This window comes from Leuciscus leuciscus, assembly GCF_965113295.1.
Source record: "Leuciscus leuciscus genome assembly, chromosome: 4".
Classification (NCBI taxonomy): domain Eukaryota; kingdom Metazoa; phylum Chordata; class Actinopteri; order Cypriniformes; family Leuciscidae; genus Leuciscus; species Leuciscus leuciscus.
In genome coordinates this window covers 4,034,031-4,056,931 of record NC_138728.1, presented here as the reverse complement: position 1 = coordinate 4,056,931, position 22,901 = coordinate 4,034,031, and the positions used below count along the sequence as shown (strand labels likewise).

The following is a 22,901-nucleotide window of genomic DNA, read 5'->3' as shown; positions in this document are numbered from 1 at the left end:
CCTTTTGCTCTTTTTCACGTGTTCTACTTTTTCTGATCTCGGCTTTTGAATCATTTGAAAGGTCGATGATCACCTGAGATTTATGATTCTGATGGACGGAGTTCATCCTGAGATGGACACCTGCTTGATCGTGGAGTATAAAGGTATTTTGCTGCTCATTCAGACTGATTTTTCCTGTTTATCCCTGTAAAGCTGCTTTGAAACAATTGTTATTGTATAAAGCACTATATGAATAAAGATGACTTGACCTTTATGTTCTTCCTCTGTTTGAGGAAGGACTAAGAGCTTATATGTTACTAATTATCGAAAAATAAAGCCCCTCGGAAATGCACAACATTGCTAATAGGTTGGATAAACTCTAAAAAAAAAAAAAAACACCTTCCAAGGTCACATGATCCTGAATACGGTGGACTGCACCAGACCAAACAATGGACGTCTTCCTCACGGTGTTGACGTGATGATGAGCGACTTCGCTGGCGGCGCCTCCGGTTTCCCCATGACCTTCCACGGCGGCAAGTACACTGGTGAGTTGCACACCAAAGTCCCTTCAAGGCGAGTCATTTCACTCGGTCGGCCATCTTTGAAACGCTATTTCAGTCATGCAAGTACAGCTCCTATCTCTCTTTGGGGAAACATTAACTTTTCCAAATTACGAATAGATTTTATATTTGAAATCACCAATTTAATCTGACAAAATCTGTCTCATGCCATTTTGTTTCTAAACGCTCAAATCATGACAAGAAACTGCATATTTTAAGTGGAGTGGCTGGTCTCCACTAGACCAGCCAATGCACATGTGCAATCATAAGCACGCTTCTCAAAACACTGACCGTTTTTATAGCAGCTGGAGCTTTCTAACGGCAGCTGCAGTGACGCGATGACTTTCCAATCCAATCCAATCCAACTTTATTTGTAAAGCACATTTAAAACAACCAAGGTTGACCAAAGTGCTGGACATTGACATGATTTCGGACAGATTATAAACTCATGAGTAAAAAAAAAAAAAAACATTTTAAAACAAGGGACAAACTAGAAAATAAAAATGCAGAAATACAACTCTCAAGCAGGTTTAAAGGCCAATGAATAAAAATTACTTTTAAGTCGTGATTTAAAAATGTGAAGGCTGACATGCAAAGGCAAATCATTCCATAGCCTTAGGGCCACGACTGAAAATGCTCGATCTCCGCTATTTTTGAGCCGCAAAAAAAAAAAAAAAAAAAAAGAGTAACTGGTCAGCAGACCTTAAATGACCTCAGAGGAGCGTGCAGCTTCAGTAGTTTAGAGATATATATCTGGGGCTTGACCATAAAGAGATTTAAAAACAAACAACAGAATCTTAAAGGGATAGTTCACTTTGAAATTAAATTTTGGTATGTTTTAGCTTACCTCAAGGGCATCCAAGATGTAGGTGTCTTTTTTTCCGCAGTAGTTTCAATTTTGATATTTTTAGGTCAAACCGTTCTTGTCTGTCAGTCATATAATGCAGGTCGATGGTCACTGTCTCAAAGAGCATGCACAGAGTCCAAATTAAAACAATTCCCCATCGTAAGTACACATTGATGGCCTAAGACACGAAACGAGCGGTTTGTGTGAGAAAACGAACAGTATTTATATCGTTTTTACCTCTTGTACACAGCCACGTCCAAGTGATCTGAGAGCGCGGGCGGGTATAGATATATACACTAGATGTCGCATTGGCTATGGTTTCGTTCCAATGAACTGCCGTAGCCAAGGCGACTTCTATTGTATATATCTATACCCGCCCGCACTCTCAGATCACTTGGACGTATGAAGAACCAATCAAATTCATATCATTTTGCCATACCTCCCTATTCTATAAAAACTGTTGTATTCGTGTTAGCTGGTGGGATTCTCAATGGAATTTGTCTGAGATCCTCTGGCCTTGCTTCTTCTTGGGAGATGCTCTGGAGAACTGCTCTGAGATCCCCCAGCCGTGATTAAAGCATTTAAAGGACATTTGCCGAAGTCTGTTTGTCGATCATTGCTGCGCAGCAAGACAGCTAGTTAGGGGAACAAGTATTAGCACCCAACTGACGTCGATGTGTAGACGCGCTAGAGTATAAACATTATAGGACGTAGTAAGGTCTGGGGAAAAATCTACCACATAGTCTTTTTAAGGAATTATCACCTTTACTTTTTATAGGCAAATAAATCTGTGAATCATCTGCATAAAAATGGAAACTGACGTTATGCTTCTTTAAGATGGATCCAAGGGGAAGCAAATAAAAGTAGAGGAGAATCGGCCTTGTTGTGGTAAAAAACAGTAATTAAACAATCATCATCACTGCATAAGAGACACCAAGAATCAAATTGTATTTTAAAAGATATTTATTCTCTTCCATGAGGCTTAGTCACAAAATCACAGCAGCTACCCCGTGACGTGAGCAAGACCTGACACCCAGCCCAGGAAATTCCCTTCTTATACTCCTTCTTCCAGGTCTTTCCTCTGTAGTCTTCCACTCACCCAGCATGGCCACATCTAGCTGATTTAGAATAGAATGACCCCTCTCTAACCCCCCTTGGCTAAATTATCTTCCATACCTAAAGAGTTAAAGGTTCTTAACCATTTGTCTTACTGTGTGTGTTTTGCTTACGTCAGGTGTACAAACAAACATAAATTCCAGATGAGAAACAATGCTTAAAGGGGTCATATAATGTCATTTTTGTACAAGCTAATATGATTCTTTAGGGTCTAAATTAAAAGTTTGTAATATACTTTAATTAAAAATTCTCATTAGTATTGTAAGAAAACACTAATTTTACCTGGTCAAAAACAGCTCTGTTTTCAGCACGCCGTTTCAGTGCATGTGTCTTTAAATGATAATGAGCTTTGCTCACCCCGCCCCTCTGTTCTCTGCGTACACCGTTTGTAACACAATAACCATAACGCGTTGTTCATTATAAACGTGGGATTATGAATTATATCGAGAACGTCGTCCAAAGAAAACATACCGTAATGTACCCTGAGTGTAAACAGCCGCATTCATCGTGAAGCGTGCTAGCGATTTGCAAATATTAATATTAAGAAAAAGGTTAATAAAATGTTACACTCACTTCTTTTTCTGGAGGTGCAGCACGAACACGAATAGTTGGTACCAATCCTTTTTTCAGGAGCACCTTCTTTAGAAAAACCAGCTATACTGACCCTCAAGCAGTCTGGTGTGTGAAATGATTCGTGCAAACATGAGAGCATTGACGTTGATCGTGGGGAATATTCCCTTCGAAAACAAACTCAGCCACTGCGTCTTCAGCGGTTCGTCAAAATGACTGCTGTTTTCCTTATTACACCCAAGAACAGAACACCACAATCGCTTAGACGCCATTCTGCTCATAGACAGTGCCAGTATCAACAATGACGCGCAGAGTATGATGACAGACAGGCAGCTCACTCCCGAGCGGGGACGGGTCTGTGTTGAAACGCTCCTGTCAATCAACAATCGTGGGAGGGGCGTCCGACCATGTGACGTCACTAGGTCGAACGGCTTGATTTGAGAGGGGGGGAAATGAGCATGGAAGGGGGCCAAGATGGTGCTGGTCTGAGGAGGCTGTTTTGAACTCTTCTGTCAGAAAAGTGGAGGTTTTTGACAACACAACCTAATTACTTTGACTTGAAACTGGTGTAATGATGGCTTGAAAGTAAGGTGAAAGCATTTTTGGTGCTACAGGGCAGCAGTGTTGTGAAAATATGCTCACCATATAGCCTACATAAAAAAAATATAAAAAATAACCGGCAAAAGGGAAAAGTCACAACTGGCGGTAAGCTAAGCTAAAGTTTTGTCAACACAGGAACGCACGCCAGAGGGTGAAAACAATGGAAGACAACTCTAACGTCAGTACCACAGAAGTTTCTATGGAAGACTCAGGTAAAGAAGATGTATCGAATAAACTTGACGTTAACCCAGGTGACACAGGTGACATTCTTTCCACCTCACCTCATATCTCTAAGAAACCTGTCACAAAGAAGAAGCAGCGCGAGCACAGTAATGGTAATGGTGACAGCGAAGAGAATGGCCATGCGGACATTTTGGCTGCTATCCAAGATTTAGCCAAAAGTTGTGGTGAACTAGGGAAAAAAATTGACAACTCATTCCATAAAATTGTGGTCATCGAACTGACAACAACTGAAACCTCTAAGCAAATTGAGAAACTCTCATTTACTGTTCAACAACTTGTGGTGGACATCGAGCAACATAAAGAAATATTGAAAAACACGAAGCAAGAGATTGAAAATCTGAAAAAAGAAAACCGAATCCTGAGGGAAGGAGTCGCCGACTGCAAGCGTTATAGCTGGAGATGGGCGCTAAAGCTGCACGGGCTAAAAGAGGAGGCCAATGAGGATGTGAGAAGGGTGGTGATTACTGTAATTGGAAAGGTTGCTCCTGGGCTACAGGAATACCTGGAGGAGGGGATCGATCGCTTCCCCACCCCCACACCCACAATGGTTGTCTATATGCACTGGAAGATTCCGTCCTAAAAACACATTAAACTTTCGTTTACAAAGACGTGAAACTCACCGAGTGGTCAGGGGTGTTCACTGATATGTTCCATCAAAAATCGCTGAAAAAGATGCATTCCAACAGGTTTTATCGTAGTTTTTGTCCAACTCCATTGACTTGTATAGGACGCGCTGTGAGACCGCAGCACCTTTACGGTATTACTCCGCCGCTTCTTCTTCTGCTTCTTCTGTGTATTCAATGAAATGCCCGTGGTTTGCTTGCAATTGGCAAAGGTGCATTATCGCCACCAACTGGGCTGGAGTGTCTATTATTCAAGCTCTCAACGGAAGAATCACGGGTGTGACGCGTTTGGCAAAATAGGTCCACAAAAGCGAAATAAACCTAAAATTCTCGGGACAGGAGCATGTGTCCAAATTTTAATCTTAACCGTTCTATTTCATCAGATACGATCTGTAAACAGGGCTTTAAGTGTAAAATACCAAACTTGTCCTTTAATGAATGTGCTGATGATGCAAAAGACAGGTATCCTCCCAAGATTTGCCAACCTTCACAAAGCAACAATCTGATTTAAAATTTTTGTTGTGACTTGACTCTGACTGATGCATGGCACTTTTTGAATCCTGATATGTTGAATTTTACTTGGTCTAACAGAAGTTTGTCGTGTAAATCTAGAATTGATCTTTTTTTAATTTCAACAAATGCTCATTCGTGTCTCATTCTTCTGCCCCTTTATCAGATCATAAACAAATTATTCTGAAATTGGGTGATTCACAGGAAACTGCAAACTTAAGAGGTTACTGGAAATTCAATAACTCTCTTCTCCAGGACGTCAACTTCAATGATAGTATTAAAAAAATAATTGAAGAAATATTTAATGATAATACAAATTGCAAATTCAAGCAAAAATGGGAATACTTTAAATATATGGCTAGATGTGCTGCTATTAAGAGAAGTAAAGAACTTAGAAATCAAAAAGAATCAGAATTATTTAATAGAATTAACATCCTTTTAACTAAAAGTACTGTATCTTCTGAGGAAGAAATGGAGTTAAAGGAGATACAACAAAAAATAGATCAAATGTGTAGAGATTTAGCTAAAGGCGAATTTATAAGATCTAGAGCTAAATGGCTGGAGGAGGGAGAAACCAACTCCAGTTACTTTTTTGCTCTGGAAAAAAGAAATGGAAGGAGGAAATCACTGGATGTTCTTGATATTAATGGATCTCACTGTTCAGAGATTTCCAACTTTGTCTCTTCATTTTACAGTGCCCTTTACACTTCCAAATTTGATGATTGCAAATGTGAAAATTTCATCTCTAAATTAATGAAGGATGTGCCTGCTATTAAGGATGACTTTATAAAACTTTGTGACTCAGAGATTACTTTGAATGAAATTAAAACAGCACTTTTTTCAATGAAAAAAGGGAAAGCACCCGGTATTGATGGCCTTTCAGTTGAATTTTATATTCATTTTTGGGACCTTATTCAAAATAATTTATTTTACATGTATAAAGAATGGATCAGTCAGAGAGAAATGAGCACAACGATGAAACGGGGGGTTATCTCCTTAATACCAAAACCTGATAAAGATGTTTTGCTAATAGATAATTGGCGGCCCATTACTCTATTGACTATTGATTATAAAATCTTGGCTTTAGTTTTTGCAAGCAGATTAAAGACCGGACTTGATAATATTGTTGCTGAACCCCAGTCAGGTTTTATAAAGGGACAGCATATGTTAGACTTGTATTAGATCTATTGGACTATGCAGACTCAATACACTCTAAAGCTTTCATCCTTTTTTTTAGACTTTTATAAAGCCTTCGACAACCATTGAACATGGTTTTCTTATAAAATGTCTCAAGTTGTTTGGTTTTGGAACGGCATTTGTAGAGATGATTGATATGTTTTATAAAGGAATTAATAGCTCTGTAATAGTACATTTCAACACATCTCCTAGATTTGATATAAAGCGGGGTGTTAGACAAGGTTGCCCTATTTCGCCCTTTCTTTTAGTTGTTGAGTTGTTATCCAGGAACATTGTATGCAATCCCGATTTTAAAGGCATCTCCAAATTTGATAGGGAAATTAAAATTTCGCTACTGGCGGATGACACAACACTTTTCCTTAAAAGATAAAGATCAGCTACCAAAAGCTATTGAGCTAGTCGAACAGTTTTCTGCAGCCTCAGGTTTAAAGCTTAATATATCTAAATGTGAATTATTGCCTGTGCATGATTGTGGAGATACCTCGATAGGAAGTGTTCCTGTAAAGAATGTAGTGAAATATTCAGGTATTTATATATCCAGGAATCTTTCAGCCAGACAACATTTGAACTTTAATGAGAGAATTAAAAAAACTAAGAATATATTTAACCTCTGGCTTCAAAGAGACTTAACGATATATGGTAGAGTGCTTTTATCAAAAGCCGAGGGTCTGTCTCGTTTTGTTTACCCTTCACTTTCTCTTTTTGTTAATGAATCCATGGCCAATGACATTAATAAGTTATTCCTTGATTTTATTTGGAGAAATAAAACTCACAGACTTAAAAAAGCTGTGCTATCTAATAGCAGAGCGGAAGGAGGTCTTGACGTTTTAAATCTCATTGATACTGTTAATACTTTTAAAATTAACTGGCTTAAAAGATGCCTGGCAAACCCTAATTCTGTATGGTTTCTTATCCCCAACTAGCCTGGCTAACGTCAGACCTCTTTCTCATTGAGACGTGGTCTGGGAACCACATGTTCATTTTCTCGTATTTGAGGCGTGGTTTACGAATGCCCAGAGCCGTTTATTGGGCGCTACGAATGTCTATCAAATGCGCCTGTACGTAGCTCATAGCCAATCGTTTCAATTATACCAGATGACGTATGTAGAGCGGCAGAAATTCGACGAGGAAGACGACGAAATAAACTTGCGTTCTAAACTACTTAGAACACTATCTACGGCTGCATCAAAGGTAACTTCGCATCTGATGCCATGTTAGATCCATAGATATAAACAAACTGCTTCGGTGTGTCGCATAGACGTCGTCATCGTCTTGCTGCTCCCACCCCGTTCTGTGATTGGTTCCCTTTTTGAGGGGAAAATGGGAGGGCGCTGCGCTCAAGGCAGCATGTGGAAACCCAGGCTAATCCCCAACTACATTTTTGAAAAAATTGGTGGCCTCTCTTTTGTCTTGATATGTAATTACTATCCAAACAAACTTCCTGTTGCATTATCTAAGTTTCATCAGCAGTTACTTCTTGCATGGAAACTATTTTTTGTCCACAATTTTTCTCCTCACAGAACTTTCTTATGGAATAATATTGATATAACTATTAGAAATTCCTCTCTCTTCTATCCAAAGTGGTTCCAAAGAAATGTCGTAAATATCTCGTCGTTGTTTGATGAACATGGCTCCATACTGTCATATGAGAACTTCATGATAAAGCACAGTTTTCCCATTCCTTTTAAGGAATACAACGCGGCCATTAAAGCCATCCCTTCTGGTTTGATCCTTCTAATTAGAAGTCATGTTCTTTTTAATAAAGTAAATACCTCATATGCTCAACCTACCAAGGGCGTAGGTTTGGCCTCAGCTTTGGTGGGGACACCCCCCTCCCCCTCCCCCTCCCCCTCCCCCTGCCCCTGGAATGAGTTTTCTATATGTAATTAAATAATGAACAAATGAATAAAATACACACGTATCATAGTATGCATTCAACACAACAAATCCATTATTATTATCTATTATTATTATTATTATCCATGATTACAGTATTCCATTAATACTAAAATTGTATCTACTATTCTATATCAAATTCTATTGATATATTCTATTCTTAAATATTAAATTCTTAGGCTACACTCACTCACAAATACATTACATAAATAGAATGTAGAAACGAAAAATGTCTCAGATCCACTGTTTATGTTGACTGCAAGATTCTAAGTTAAGGTCAGCTAATTAACATTCAGTGACTTGCTAAAGTAGCATTCTATCATGATAGCGTGACTTCTATGAGTCTATCAGTGCTGCACAGCCTAATCAATACTCTTAACCTTAGTTGAAAGATTGCTGCTGCTAGGTTTAACTGTAACAACATGGTAACACATACTATCACCAATCAATACTATTTTCCACAGTAGAATCTGCATTTGAAAGCCTGGTCAGTCACTACTACTGCTAGTTTATTTGTGTGGCTAGTTATTTTGCCTACTTACACTCTGCTTTATGAAAAAGCTTCGTATGTCCCCTTTCTTCTTCTTGGGTGGCATAACTGATCTATCTACAAAGTACAAAAAGTGGCAAAAAACGGAATATTAAAATGTTTTACTCTGGCCTTTGTATGTGGCAGAAAGACAGCCCTGGTAACTTACCGTCGGCCATGGGCGTAGGTTTAGGGGGGGATGCTAGGTACTAGTCCCAATCAATATTTTGAGATGACAAATTTGTCCCCACCAATATTTAGCAAGCTCCTTTGAACTGCTATTTGGATCTTTGCGCTGCTATTTGGATCGATTCCAACGGCCAAAACAACGACAGTACAAGAAACGCCGTAATTTGATTGGCGGCGGTGTATCTGACAGGCTACACGCGCGGGCCGGGACTACTTTTGTGCTTGCACTGGCAGCGAGCGGGTGGTGTGTGTGTGTGTGTGTGTGTGTGTGTGTGTGTGTGTGTGTGTGTGTGCGCGCGCGCGCGCGCGCGCGCGCGCGTCGACGACGCCGACGGCAAGGGCGTAGATTTGGTTTGAACATTGGGGGGGTTGAAGTTTGGGTATGCCTCCTGATATTGTGATCATGGTATAAATATTGTGGGGGTTGTAATGCATAGATTTAAATATGGGGGGGGGGGGGTATCTCCCCCCCAACCCCCCCACAAATTACGCCCCTGGTTGGTCCACATCTTGTCTTGCCGGTCGTCCCTTTTGGTCTGACCTGTGGTCAAATCAACCTGAAACATATTATCACCAGATAATTTCGTGCTCACTTAATAGCACTCCTTTTTCCCCCCTGAAAAACACTCAACCCCACTTTGCTCATGTTAACAAAACAATATTTATACATTTGGAACAGAATCAGTTCTGTTTGACGCAATCCATCCTGACATTCTGCAAAAGGAAAGTTTTAAGTTATCAGCCACAATAATAACCCAGGCCAGGATAGTTAGCCAAATTCATCCATAGCCATTATTTCACTGGGCACACTCTGCCCTGTATCAAAAGTCTGCATGCTCTGTAAAGAAAAACAAATGTCGAGGTTATTGTCAGATAGTAAAGTACGTAGTTTATTTTGTCTGCTGTGCTGCCGCGGCCTTCGCTGCCAAATCTGCCCTGGCGTCTCCTGTTGAAACAGTCCCGGTTATTATTAGCACACTTACAGACAGCAATTTTGTTCGGGAGAAGAATGGCTTTTCTTGCAGGGCTTTTTTCCCAGTTAAACCCAGTGTCCTCCCAACATTTACTGTCCCACCTGTGCGATTACATTCAGCAAATGTGAACCCCTTGGTAAACCATATTTGGCAATTGTTACCATCCCCCTTTTGATGCATGATCCAACTCGTGCATCAATTTAACATAATGGTGTTTTGGTAAACACTGACCCAAACGTTGTCCTTCAGCCAAATTTCCCCCCAGACGTCTTTCTCTGCCTCTGAAACAAAACATTACATTCTTCACTCCAAGCCACAATCTCATCTTCTTATCGAAGTATTTGAAGGGCAGTTTCACGGCATATCCTGCTTTTCAGGCCTGTTGTTTGGTCTCATAAGTCAGTCATAAACAAAACATTTTCAATGTCAAAGTCATCAATTGTCAGGTCAGGTCGTGGTGTACGGACTTGGTCAATGTCTGTCAAACAACATTCTCCTCCTTTGTTCACTATAATGCATTTTGGCAGACGCTTTTATCCAAAGTGACTTACATTGCGTTATCCTATACATAATCTACCAGACAGAGCTTGATGACCAATCAACTTTAAAACTTGCCCCATGTTCTGTATTGTCTTTTCATCAGATTTTTTGCTTCTTTAAAATTTGTAATTTGCCTTAACCCATCTGTAATGATAAAACTCATCCCAGAGGTTAATGACACAATATACACACTATTCAGACGGAATAGCTCCCCTAAACAAACACATACCAAACATGAATTAACACTCATAAAACATACAATGCTGTCACCATCAAACACACACACACACACACACGCATACCTGACTATGAACCGCTCATATTCTCATATTCATATCTTTTGGTGTTTACTCTAAACATATTTAAATTTTAAATAAGATTTTAAACTTCTCATTTTCCTGTAGCTTTTATCTAATTTTACATGGTCCCTTAACCAGTTTCAAAACACGTCTGTTCATTATTCATTTGATTTTAGAAAAGTCAGCTGGGTTGTTTTGGTTCATTATCAATCTAAAATACATTATGTTATGAGCATTTCTAAGGTTATCTATAGTTTAAATACTCAATTCACCTAACCTTTGTTATCCAGAAATTTCTCTTGACTCATCACAAGCTGTCTTCATCTTTATCCACCACCATGTCTAACGACCTTCAGTAGTTAAAACTATCTTATAGACATAGTATTTCAATATCAACAGTTCTATACTTTTTTTTTTTCTTTCTTGCCCATAAGGCAACCAGCATCATGTTCCTGATATAAATTAAGTTTTGTTACTGTCCCCTCAATAAATAATGACAATCACCTCACGGTCTCAGCTGGCTCTTGAAAGCCCATTCCCATCAGCTCTTTATCTATAATCTCCAAGAGGGTGTTGTCCCCTGGCATAGTTGCAGACGCTCGTCACAATGAAAAACAAGCCATGTAATGAATGCGGTTTCTGGTGAGTGGTATAACCATTCTAGTGCAGTGCCTTTAATCCCCACGCTGTGCTCGAGATGAGAGATAAGAAAACTGTGGTCAACAGTATCGAATGCTGCTGTGAGATCAAAAAGCATAAGGATTGCAGAAACTCCAGAGTCTGTTGAGATTAAAAGATCATTTTTAATTAAGACTTTACCAATTGGCGATTGGCTATTTTACTTAGAAGTATTTAGAAGAATATTACCATATTGTGCGTTGCACTTTCTCTCATTTATAGTAATGAATGCGCCATCTTTTTATATCTTAAAGGAGAACTCCGGTAAATTTTAACATTGAGCTAAATAAATTTGGAGTGCTGTCAGTACAGAGAACAACGACAAAAATCGGTGTTGCCTACACCGTGTTATCCTCTTTTTAAAATTTGCAACCTGTTGAGTTAAATGGGGCAAGTTTTAAAGGGGTGGTTCGGGATTTTTGACATCGGACCTCATTTTTAAGTCAGCCTGGTTGTTATTCATCAGTGGAGACATTTTTTTTCAAAATTATCCAGTCCTTATATTTGGATAGTTAGCCGATGCTAGGCTAGCGCGAGTCAATGGTATATGTTAGCCAGCCATTAAAAACCGTTTTACCCACTCCACAGTGCACCAAACGCAAATCAATTATAACACTAGACTATCGATGTATATGTCCGTTGAGAGAATAATGTTAGAAATCAAACTTACCTTTCATCTCAATGATCCCAAAGGAACTAGTTTCTCAGCAGCTGCGGAATTTTACTTTGCTCCGGTTAGTAATGCGGCAAAAAGTAAACACAGAACAGAAGCGCACTGTAATCAGTGTACCAGCGGCAGGTAAATACACTTGCGTCATGTGTGTACCGGCTCACTCGGTTGCCTAGGTAATCAATATCACTCCGCTGCTGCTGTAGACAAGGCTTATGATTACAGGGAACAAATTATAACTAATGCAATGTGATGAAAGGTAAGTTTGATTTCTAACATTATTCTCTCAACGGACATATACAGTGTTATAATTGATTTGCGTTTGGTGCACTGTGGAGTGGGTAAAACGTTTTTTAATGGCTGGCTAACATATACCATTGACTCGCGCTAGCCTAGCATCGGCTAACTATCCAAATATAAGGACTGGATAATTTTTTTTTTAAATGTCTCCACTGATGAATAACAACCAGGCTGACTTAAAAATGAGGTCCGATGTCAAAAATCCCGAACCACCCCTTTAAACCTGCTTTTAGCCTCTTAACATCCTTGATGTGTCATTACAAGTGCACATACCTGTATTTACTTCCTGTTTTCGGTCAAAGTCCACAGTAGTCGATAGTCGAGTTCACACGCGTGATCATAGTACGTCATAGTTACCAATGATCACGTGCGTGAACTCGAAAATCAACTACTGTGGACTTCGACCGAAAACAGGAAGTGAATACAGGTATGAGCGCTGGCTGAATTAACATCACTTTTATTCATATCTTTCACATCTACTGCAGTCAGATTCACCGTGTTCACTCTGAAGGAATCACTCACATGGCTGTGCACTTGTAATGACACATCAAGGATGTTAAGAGGCTAAAAGCAGGTTTAAAACTTGCCCCATTGAAGTCAACAGGTTGCAAATTTAAAAGAGAGGATAACACGGTGTAGGCAACACCAATTTTTGTCGTTGTTCTCTGTACTGACAGCACTCCAAATTTTTCCAAAAAAATTAGCTCAATGTTAAAATTGTTCTCCTTTAAGTCTTCAAAAATGTGCATTAAGGCAACTCTAGATTCTAATTCTAATTTTCTGACTTTGACAGAAAGCTGGAAGGCGGATTTCATCAAGAATGAGAGGAAGAAACTGCTTAACTATAAGACTCAGTTGGTGAAATCCCTGCAGCCCAAGATCTACTGCCCGTTCGCTGGATACTTCACTGAAGCTCATCCTTCTGACAGGTGGATATTAACGCATCTCTCATCACAAAACCTTCTAGATAGCTACTGTATGCAAGAATGCATTTTCACTTTTAATGAAAACATCATTAGTCAACACGAAACAACATTCACAAGCTATTTTATGCATATAGTGTGATGTCTGACATTAATACTTGAATACGCATTAAATTGATCAAAAACTAACAGTGAAGATGTTTATAATAGAGACTTATTTCAAAAACATTAAAAATATATGAATTATTCCGGTAGTGTATATAACAGTCATCAAAGTGTATTATGAAGTAACACTCGAACATGATTAACAGGTACATAAAGGAGACGAATATCAAGAACAGCCCAGCAGACCTGAATGAATCAGTCAGGAAGAGCTGTCCAAACACCTTAACCTGGACACCTTTACCCGGTTCTGTCCTGGATCTGGCCCTCGCGTTAAATGACACATCTAAAAGGTATCATGGCTTTATTAGCATTAGCATGTAACTTTCCCATGCCTTTATTAGCATGTAACGTTCTTATGGCTTAATTATCATTAGCATGTAGCCTTCCCATGGTTTTATTAGCATTAGCATATAACCTTCCCATGACTTTATTAGCATGTAGCATTCCCATGGCTTTATTAGCATTAGCATGTAACGTTCCCATGACTTTATTACCATGTAGCATTCCCATAACACTAGCATGTAGTGTTCTTTGAAATTAACATGCAGCATTCCCATGGCTTAATTAGTATTAGCATGTAATGTCCCCGATGGCTTTAATAGCCATAGCCTGTAGCGTTCCCATGTCTTTATTAACATTAGCATGTAGCGTTCCCATGACTTTATTAGCATGTAGCATTCCAATGGCTTTATTAGCATTAACATGTAACGTCTCCATGGCTTTATTAGCATTAGCATGTAATGTTCCTATGACTTTATTGACATTAGCATGTAACGTTCTTTTCATTAGCATGTAGCATTCTCATGGCTTTATTAGCATTAGCATGTAGCATTCCCATAGCTGCATTAGCATGTAGAGTTCTTGTGGCTTTATTAGCATTAGCATGTAACGTTCCTATGACTTTGACACTAGCATGTGGCGTTCTTTTTATTAGCAAGTAGCATTCTCATGGCTTTATTAGCATTAGCATGTAGCGTTCTTGTGGCTTTATTAGCATTAACATGTAGCATTCCCATAGCTGCATTAGCATGTAGAGTTCTTGTGGCTTTATTAGCATTAGCATGTAGCATATGAACATTTTGACGTAGCTTCAGTGCATTATCAGCGGTTCTCAACTGGTCTTGCAAAAAGTTCCTTATAAATCATTGAGGCATGTATTATGCTTGTTTCTTTTTTACTCTCTTCTCGTTCTTCATGTTTTCTTCTGGAATAATTCGATGCTTGAGATGTTTAATTATTTGCTTTTTTCTAATAAGAGCAAACATTGAAACATTAACATTAACGAATATGACTGTTATTTTAGTATCATTAAGATATTATCAGTTTACTAGTTTAGTAATAATTCAGTTTTAAATTTGTTTCATTATTAGTCATTTTGTTGTGTGCTTTGGTGGTTTTTATTAGTTTTTTGTAACAGTTGCTTTATCAACTAGCTAAAGTACAAAGTTTTTTTATATTTTATTTTAGTTCATGTTTCTTTTATTTGATGTAACAAAAATATTTTTTAGGCTTATAGTTTTAGTTAACCATAATAACCAAGCATGATTGAATAATTATGCATTTTATAAATGCATATTCAACAGCAGAATCTGTTAACTATTTATTTGTAAACATATTGACTGTAGTCTCTGACATTGTTTTTTTTAACCTTTTTACATTTATTGTTTATAGTTTCTGAGCATGCATCTATTTAATTTTGATTTGATAATTATGTTATCATTATATTCATATATGCATGAGTGAATTAGCATGTAGCATGAGTGAATTAGCATGTAGCATGAGTCTCTGTGATTATGTCTGCCTGTTTTTCATTTTCTTTTCTGGTTTTAATATCATAACCATAGGAGTGCCATCACTGAACCGCCCAGCGGTACAAAGATCTATAAGGACAGTTGGGACTTTGACTTGTATGTGGATGAACTGAATGCTTCCATTACAGCTGAAATCTTTAAATACAAAAGCTGGATCCAGTACTATTATAACTGGGCAGGATTTAAAGGCTACAATCTGGTCATTCGGGTAAATAATATTTTTTATAGCTAAACGGCAGGTGGATCTCACACATACACAAACAAACACGCACACAGATGAGTTAAACTCTAACACTGAGTGTTTTCCCATCAGGTCATAGAGACGGATGATGATTTCAAGCCCCGGTGTGGAGGTTACGACTATCTAGTGGATTTTCTGGACCTTTCTTTCCCAGACACGCGCCCGGAGAGAGATCACGCGTACGAGGAGGTGACCTGACTCAAGTCCTGTAGCACAGACTGTGTTGGATGAGATATGCACTGATTTTAATACATGAAACGTGTGTGTTTAGATCAAGAACAGAGTGGGCGTGATGAGACACGTGGTTTTGAACGGGCTGCTATGGGACGACCTGTACATCGGCTTCAATAACAGAATGAGTCGAGATCCTGATGTTTACCACCACAAGTAAAATACAATCATCATAATATGAAAAGGAAAAATACATAAGAGCGTATAAGTGATGTGTCAATTGGAATAATCATGTTTGGGATTTTATGCATTTACCATGGTATTTGCATGCTACCCTAAAGCACTCTTAGGAAAAAGGTTCAGTGAGGTTCTATATAGAACTCTATAGTGTTTTTGACTAAATTTTAATGGCAAAAATAAGTCTTAAATTATTGCATTATAATTTCATGTTCAACAGGTTTTTTTTATTTATTTTTTTTATCAATTAACTAAAACTAAATCCATAAAATGATCCCATGATGGAACCCCTAAAAGGTTCTATATATGAAGTGCCTAACGGAACCCTTGAAGGTTCTATAAAGAACCTTTTCTTCTAAGAGTGTATGAAGATTTTAACAAAAAAAAAAAGTATATATATATATTTTTCAATACTTCAATTTAAACGCTAATTTTCATTTATGACATTTATATTTTATTTCAGATTTATTTTAATTAATGAAAAAATTTTTTATGTTTCAGTGTTAACACTATGTTTTATTTGTTAACATGAGATTACTACATTAGTTAACATGAACTAAGAATGAACAATAGCAATTATCAATCAGTTCATGTTAATCTCAATATTTACTACTATATTTTTAAGATCAAAAGTTGCATTGTCAAAAGTTGGATCAAAAAATTTAACATTAGTTGAACATGAACATTTTAACCAACATTAACAAATGTTACTAAATGCTGTTATTGTTAGTTTAATTTATGTTAGTTAATGAATGAAGTGAAAGCTTATTTTAAAGTGTTACCATTTTAGTTTAAGTTAACAATAACAACGCGTACGACAACTTTGCTAACATGATGACAAAAACATTTCAGATCAGAGAAATACAAGCATTCATGACAATTAATAGCATTTGTTTTTCACCGGCAGGTTCTGGAATCATTTCCAGACGGAACTGCCTCTATCAGGGCCAGACTGGGATCACTTCCTTGAAACTGCCAGTGAAACGGACGCGCCAGATGAGAGCAGTAACGCCTGTGTGCTATCTTAATTTGTTCGATTTGAATTACAAGGATATCTGCATGTCCTCACAATGAAGGGGGTCGTGTTGGGAAAGTTCACTTTTTACATGAACTATTTCAAAGTTCAGTTCACAGTTCCAAAAATGAACTAGTTCATAGTTATTTTTTTTCCATATGTTGCTACGAGCTATTTTTTGGTTATTTTTTTTTTTCAAAAATATTTCCACTGCCCATATAGAACCATAGACAGAAATTATTAAAAACGTGCTGCTTGAATGGTCTTTTTTAATGAGGAATTATTAAAAGAAAAACAGGACAGTAGTCCTTAAAGCAACACTAAGGAACATTTTTTACCTTAAAATAATGTTTCCAAAATCGTATCAGTGGTTCATCAAGTCGTAACAGGGTGAAAGGCACTTCTGGTTATAACCACACTATGCAAGTTTGCCAAACCGGGTTGCGTTTCTGTAGTTCGAATGAGACATAAGAAAACTACAAATTTGACTTGCTTTACGTCAAGCGTTACAATAGTCATTATTTCGTTTTTCTTCGTTTCTGATGTCGCAATACATCATACTTTCATGAAATCATGCATCATACTCTACCTTGTCTGTGGACATCGTTCATTCCAAAGCCGGTGCTGGATAAACAGCGAGCGTGCGTGCGACAGTAGGCTGCGGGAGGCTAAATTATTTACGACAGCGGTAATGGACAATTCCGCTTCCAACCTGTAGGGGGACCGAAGAGGAAAAGTTCCTTGGTGTTGCTTTAAGGCCTGTTTACGGTGTGTTTTAGGCGGGTTTTCGCCTGGAAGGCTCTATAGAAATCTGGCATCCTATTGAACAAAGTTAAACTGAGAGAGCGTGCCGTTCACAGACACCAGAATGAACGAGTTCACAGTCACGTTCATCAGGCAGTATTACGGTACGTTCAGTTCACGTTCGCCCAAAATATCAAACTATCGTTCAATGACCGCGTTCAGGCACAACAGTGGAAGGGGGCGTGGCCTGCATACACACTATAATATCCACCTTATTTTGCAACACGGAAGTAAGCTATATTCTGTGAGTGTGCGACACTTCCGTGAGTGTGCGCATCAGAGCCCGTCTACGGAGAGCCTGACCACTCCCTATTAAAGGTGAACTAAGTAACTTTTTTTACCTTAACTGAACAGCTTCGGAGTCATTGGAATGGTTATATTACTTATTTCGGGTTGAATGGTGGTGGTTTCGCACCACCCTGGTGCACGTGAGCGGAAAATACGCACTTGCAACTTTGAGCCGGCGGGCCGCCGGCCGCTGCGTCAGGAAGTCTCGCGTGATATCAGGTCTCGCGATGTAAACAATTGCTTTACGGCCAAAAGAAATCTGCTAAAATGCTGTCATTATTGCGCTCCCTCACGCTGTCCGAACCCGAATGAAGAAGACGTTTTAAAGAACGTCCCATCTGCTTTGATGTCGTTAATCTATAGCCTCTGGTGTCTGAGAATCAACAACGAGTTTTTACAACAGTGTTGTCAAATATCTATTCCGAAGCTGTGGGGGGAGCTCTAGAGAGAAACCTGCGAGCAAAAAGCGAGAATACAGCGAAGAAGTCCCGAAGCTACTGAGTGCTGCTTTAAGTCCTATTGTACCGAATTTTGGTTGTAGTTCCACCAGAGTTCCACTGGGGGTGATCGCCCATGAGTGCAAAATGAATGGGAGTCTATGGCGCTAGACGGCTAAGTTTGTCTCTTTCACCCGATTGCTGTTGAGAAATCTCAGATTTGATTTTAGGTTTTGCAAGTTCAACATGGGTTATAGGTCGAAACTTGAATGAATGAGTACTTATGTCCTTTCGATTTCTTACAGGTTGAGTTGTTGTTGCCCATAACACGCTAGCATTCTGCTAATGAATGCTGATTGGTCAGTGAAGGACTGATTACAACCAGAGATACCGCTTGATGGCATCGTGGCATCCGAAGCAGGGCCAGAAACAAACAAAACAAAAACTCTTCTAGCACGTGTATTTACCTGTGTCAGCTGTGTTGTCGATGCCTCGAGAGAAAAGAAAGTGCAGAGCGCGAAAGCACCAAAGTGACTGAAGGATTGCCGTAAAGCAGTATCTCTGGTCGTACGATATGACGTCATTGACATTTTAAAAGACTTTTTAAAGCAAATAAGTGACTCTAGAAAATCTAACACCCAGCAATGTGTAATTTCTTTGCATCTCCTTTTGAATACAACATTCAAATTACTAGACAAAAAATTATATCCTGAGAAAAGTGGATTTTGAGGGGTATAGCGCCATAGACCTCCATTCATTCTGCACTCGTCCTGTGAGCGCCCTCATGTGGAACCAGAGTGGAACTGCAGCCAGTTCAGAAGCCGGAAGTTTACCGAGAGTGGAACTTCTCCCCGTATTAGACATTCTCTGGCCGCATATTGGTAAATAACTATAGAAGTATAAAAGCACTAAACGGTACAAACCAGTATGTTTATAATTATGACAATACATTAAAATAATATGGTAAGAAATAGCAGTTTGCAATATCAAGCAGGATAACAAGCTTTTTTTTGTACAGCTAATAATTTAGACATTAAATGAACAAGTTATCAGTGTAAATGTTGTGGGTCATAACATTGTTTATGTGGTTTTGGGAGTGTGAGGGGTGTGATACTGATGCTGCTCGCCTCACACACACGTTTGGAAATGTCTTATCTTATGTTCATCTTGTAATGTTAAAGTGTATTATGTTTATCTGGAATACTTGATTCTGTGTACAAATCATTTTGCATAATGGTGCAAAACCGAATGATTGTTTGTTTCCCCTGGCAGCATGATTTTCTTCATAGTTGCGCTATACATTTGCTTCATGTCTCTTTTTTGGGTTAAGTTTGCTATATTATTGTCATGTAGTTAATTGTTTATTTATGATATGGGTTTGAAATGTTTGTTTGTTTTGTGTTGCTGGTATTTGGGAGACACTGACAAATACTGCCATCACTAAGCATTCAGGAGGAGTCACTAAACACTGGGATATGATGAGATGCTAATCACTTTATAATCGACTACTTGAATTTCTGTACAAAGCATTTAGCAAATAAATGCTTTAAGAGACTGTGTACTTTTTAATAAAAATTGCATATCAACAGAGTCCAAAAGTCTAAGAACACTTTGAAAATATGTGATTTAAACCCATTTTTAAATGTGTGATTTATAACTTATTTAAACCCAGAGATAGAGTTTGGGAGACATAAAATAAGGAAGAAATGTTTCATATTTATATTAAACTTTTCACTCAAACTTTTATTCTGATCATATCATTTGTAATGAAGAAAAAATGGATTCCACTTTTAGTTTCAGACTTTTAAACTTTTCAAAAATATTAATATTTATTAATAAACTATAAAGTTATAAATATTTGAAATTGTATTTATTTTACTATTATCAGTTTTCATTTTATTTTATTTTATTTTTATAAAAAAATTATATTTCCATTAACTTTTTTTTTTTAGTTTTAGCAATTTTAAGAAACTTAATTTATTTCCGTTAGTTGCCACAGCAACCCTTCTAACGTTTTTTAAGTTTAAGTTGTTTTTTAAGATAATATAATTTGTAATGAAAAAAAAAAACATTTTCACTTTTAGTTGGACTTTTAAATTAACCATAATATAAAAAAATATACAAAATATAAACAACAATAGACATCAATGTTATTTTAGATGTATTTTATAGTGAGTTGCCAAGGCAAGAGGTTTTTTTTAAGTTTAAGTTTTTCATATAATATTTATAAATCGTCATCTCTTTGGTCGTGTGTCGGCCATATCAAAATTCAAGAGAATATAATTATAACGTTAGTCGTTGTCGTCGTCCAGGACATCTCTCCTCTAGCTAACTTCCCTCTTCATGCTTCTCTCTCCTCCACCCCCCACACCCCCCTTCATGTGCACGCGCACTAACCCCCCCCACCCCCACCCCCAAATCATTCTTGTCGGTTATTGGCTGGAACACTGTTTGTTATGTTTCGTGGTCCAGGCTGGGCCAGTTTGTTTTTCTTGCCGTTTGTGGAGCCTGGGCTGTCTACAGAGACCGTGTTTTTTTTACAGCGTGTTCGGGGGACAGGCAGCGAGCAGCTTAGATTTTCTGTGTAAAAGGGGCATGTGTCTTCATACCTGCTCCTGGTCTTACAGTGCATGACTAATTGGTGCACATTATAAAAAAAAAAATCTAATCAAAACGTAATAACTTGCTACGCCTCCGAAACGACTTTCATTTTCATATGACGTCACAAATCGTTTTTGAACCACGTGACTGCTTCTCAGGATCCAATCAATTCCTCATAAAACCAAACCCCATTCTACATTATTTTCTTATGTAATATCCTGTTTCAAACAAAAAATTTGTTTAACTCTTAGTTTCAGACATTTAAACCAACACTACTGTGCAGTAAAATAAATATGTAAAATATAAACTACAAAAAACAGTGTTGTTCTAGTATTATTTATGTGTTATTACAGTATTTATTCATATTTTGAATGTTCTTTTCAAATTGACTTTTCAGTATCCAATCAGTTCCTCATAAAACCGGTTCTACATTTGTTTCCAATACAATTTCCTGTTTCACCAGTAACATGTATGTACTGTTGGTAATAAATAAAAAAAAGCCTATGTTGATTCGTTGGTCTTGGCTGGTTTAAAGTCTCCCAGCCTTAAAAGTAGAACATTGAGTTCCCAAAAATCCTCTAAACCAGCAAACCATTTTGAGGCTGATTTAAGATGTTTTCTCAGCAGGGAATGAACAGAATTTCCCAATTGATGCAAAGGCATGAATGTGTACAGGGCAGTTTGCAATTCGATATCACGATGCAGGATGCACAGCTTTCTCAATTTTAAAATTTGACTTCAAAAGTGATGTGTGCGCGCGTGTGTGTGCGTGTGCTAGCCTGTTCGGGAAGTCGCAGTGACAGAAACAGTGACATTCCAGTTTAAGTTACAAGGGAGTAAAGCTTGTTTATGCCATTGACATTGAAATGATTGGGGCGGGTGGATGATTTGTTTTTGGCTGCGTTAACAGCTCTGGGTGAAAACGGCTAATAATGTGGTTTATCAAGTTTGAGAGCTGCCAACTCTCACACGATTGACACTTTTCACAAGCTCTCACGCCACACATCCATTTTCTCATGCACAGAAAAAGCAAAGAGGACACGGAGACCAACAGACTAGACAGAGCAGGTTACTTATGATATAAGAAAATAAATCTCAGCTCTCAGATTCTGTAAAATTTTATTATGAAATTCAAACAATAAATACCGTTTTGGCGCTTGTAAATATGACGTGACAGATCCCTAGCGGCACGTGAACCGATCATCTCTACTAGCTAATAGTAAATAAACACGAACACTGTTGAAAGATACAGTACAACTTACCGAAATGTATATTCGTCATACATAATATCGATCAAGCAGTGTTTTTCATCTGCGGAAAGGGGTCAATAAAACAGCTGGAGAACTATTATGTCACATAACATTTACCTCAGGAAAGCCATTTAATGACCATAATATAGGCACGTTGGCTAAGAAGAGCTATAGAGAGTATTTTGCTAAATATGTGTACTATATTACATATTTATTATATTTTTTACTTATATCATTAAATAAAGTTGTTATTATAATAAAAAAAAGCATTATGTTTAATTTGAGTTATTTTTAACCTTAAATTATACTACCAGCTGATAGTGCTCTCTGTATGTTTACAGCATTAGGTGAGATTTCTTTTTTCTTGAGAAAAACTAACGCCTATCTTGTGTACCTAATATTTATCCAAATGAGTCAATATTAAATAAAATCACAAGAATTGAATTGAATTGAAATCGTGAAATTTGTGTCAAGCAATAATAAAAAAAACATAGCTTACCAGAAATTGTAAACATTGTAACATGTTGTCACTAAGCCTAATAAAATTCAGTTTAAGTACTAAAATGTTTTGACAATCACAATACACTTAATACATGGTAGTGTTATGGGAATGCTACATGGTAATGGTCATGGGAACG

General features: G+C 37.9%; 1 protein-coding gene across 3 annotated transcripts in view; it reads left to right on the top strand.

The window, feature by feature from the left end:
- Nucleotides 1–20,002, top strand: part of cmah (cytidine monophospho-N-acetylneuraminic acid hydroxylase) — a 39,393-nt gene extending 19,391 nt beyond the window's left edge. For 2 of the 3 annotated variants that reach the window (XM_082168413.1, XM_082168415.1), the window contains 8 exons: nt 62–143; nt 387–524; nt 13,114–13,249; nt 13,555–13,698; nt 15,253–15,427; nt 15,533–15,649; nt 15,732–15,847; nt 16,776–20,002. In XM_082168413.1, the coding sequence (XP_082024539.1) occupies nt 62–143; nt 387–524; nt 13,114–13,249; nt 13,555–13,698; nt 15,253–15,427; nt 15,533–15,649; nt 15,732–15,847; nt 16,776–16,896 (1,029 nt within the window). In that variant the 3' untranslated portion in view covers nt 16,897–20,002. The remainder of the gene's footprint in view (nt 1–61; nt 144–386; nt 525–13,113; nt 13,250–13,554; nt 13,699–15,252; nt 15,428–15,532; nt 15,650–15,731; nt 15,848–16,775) is intronic. The other variant, XM_082168414.1, reaches the window with a different exon arrangement.
- The last annotated feature ends 2,899 nt before the right edge of the window (nt 20,003–22,901 follow it).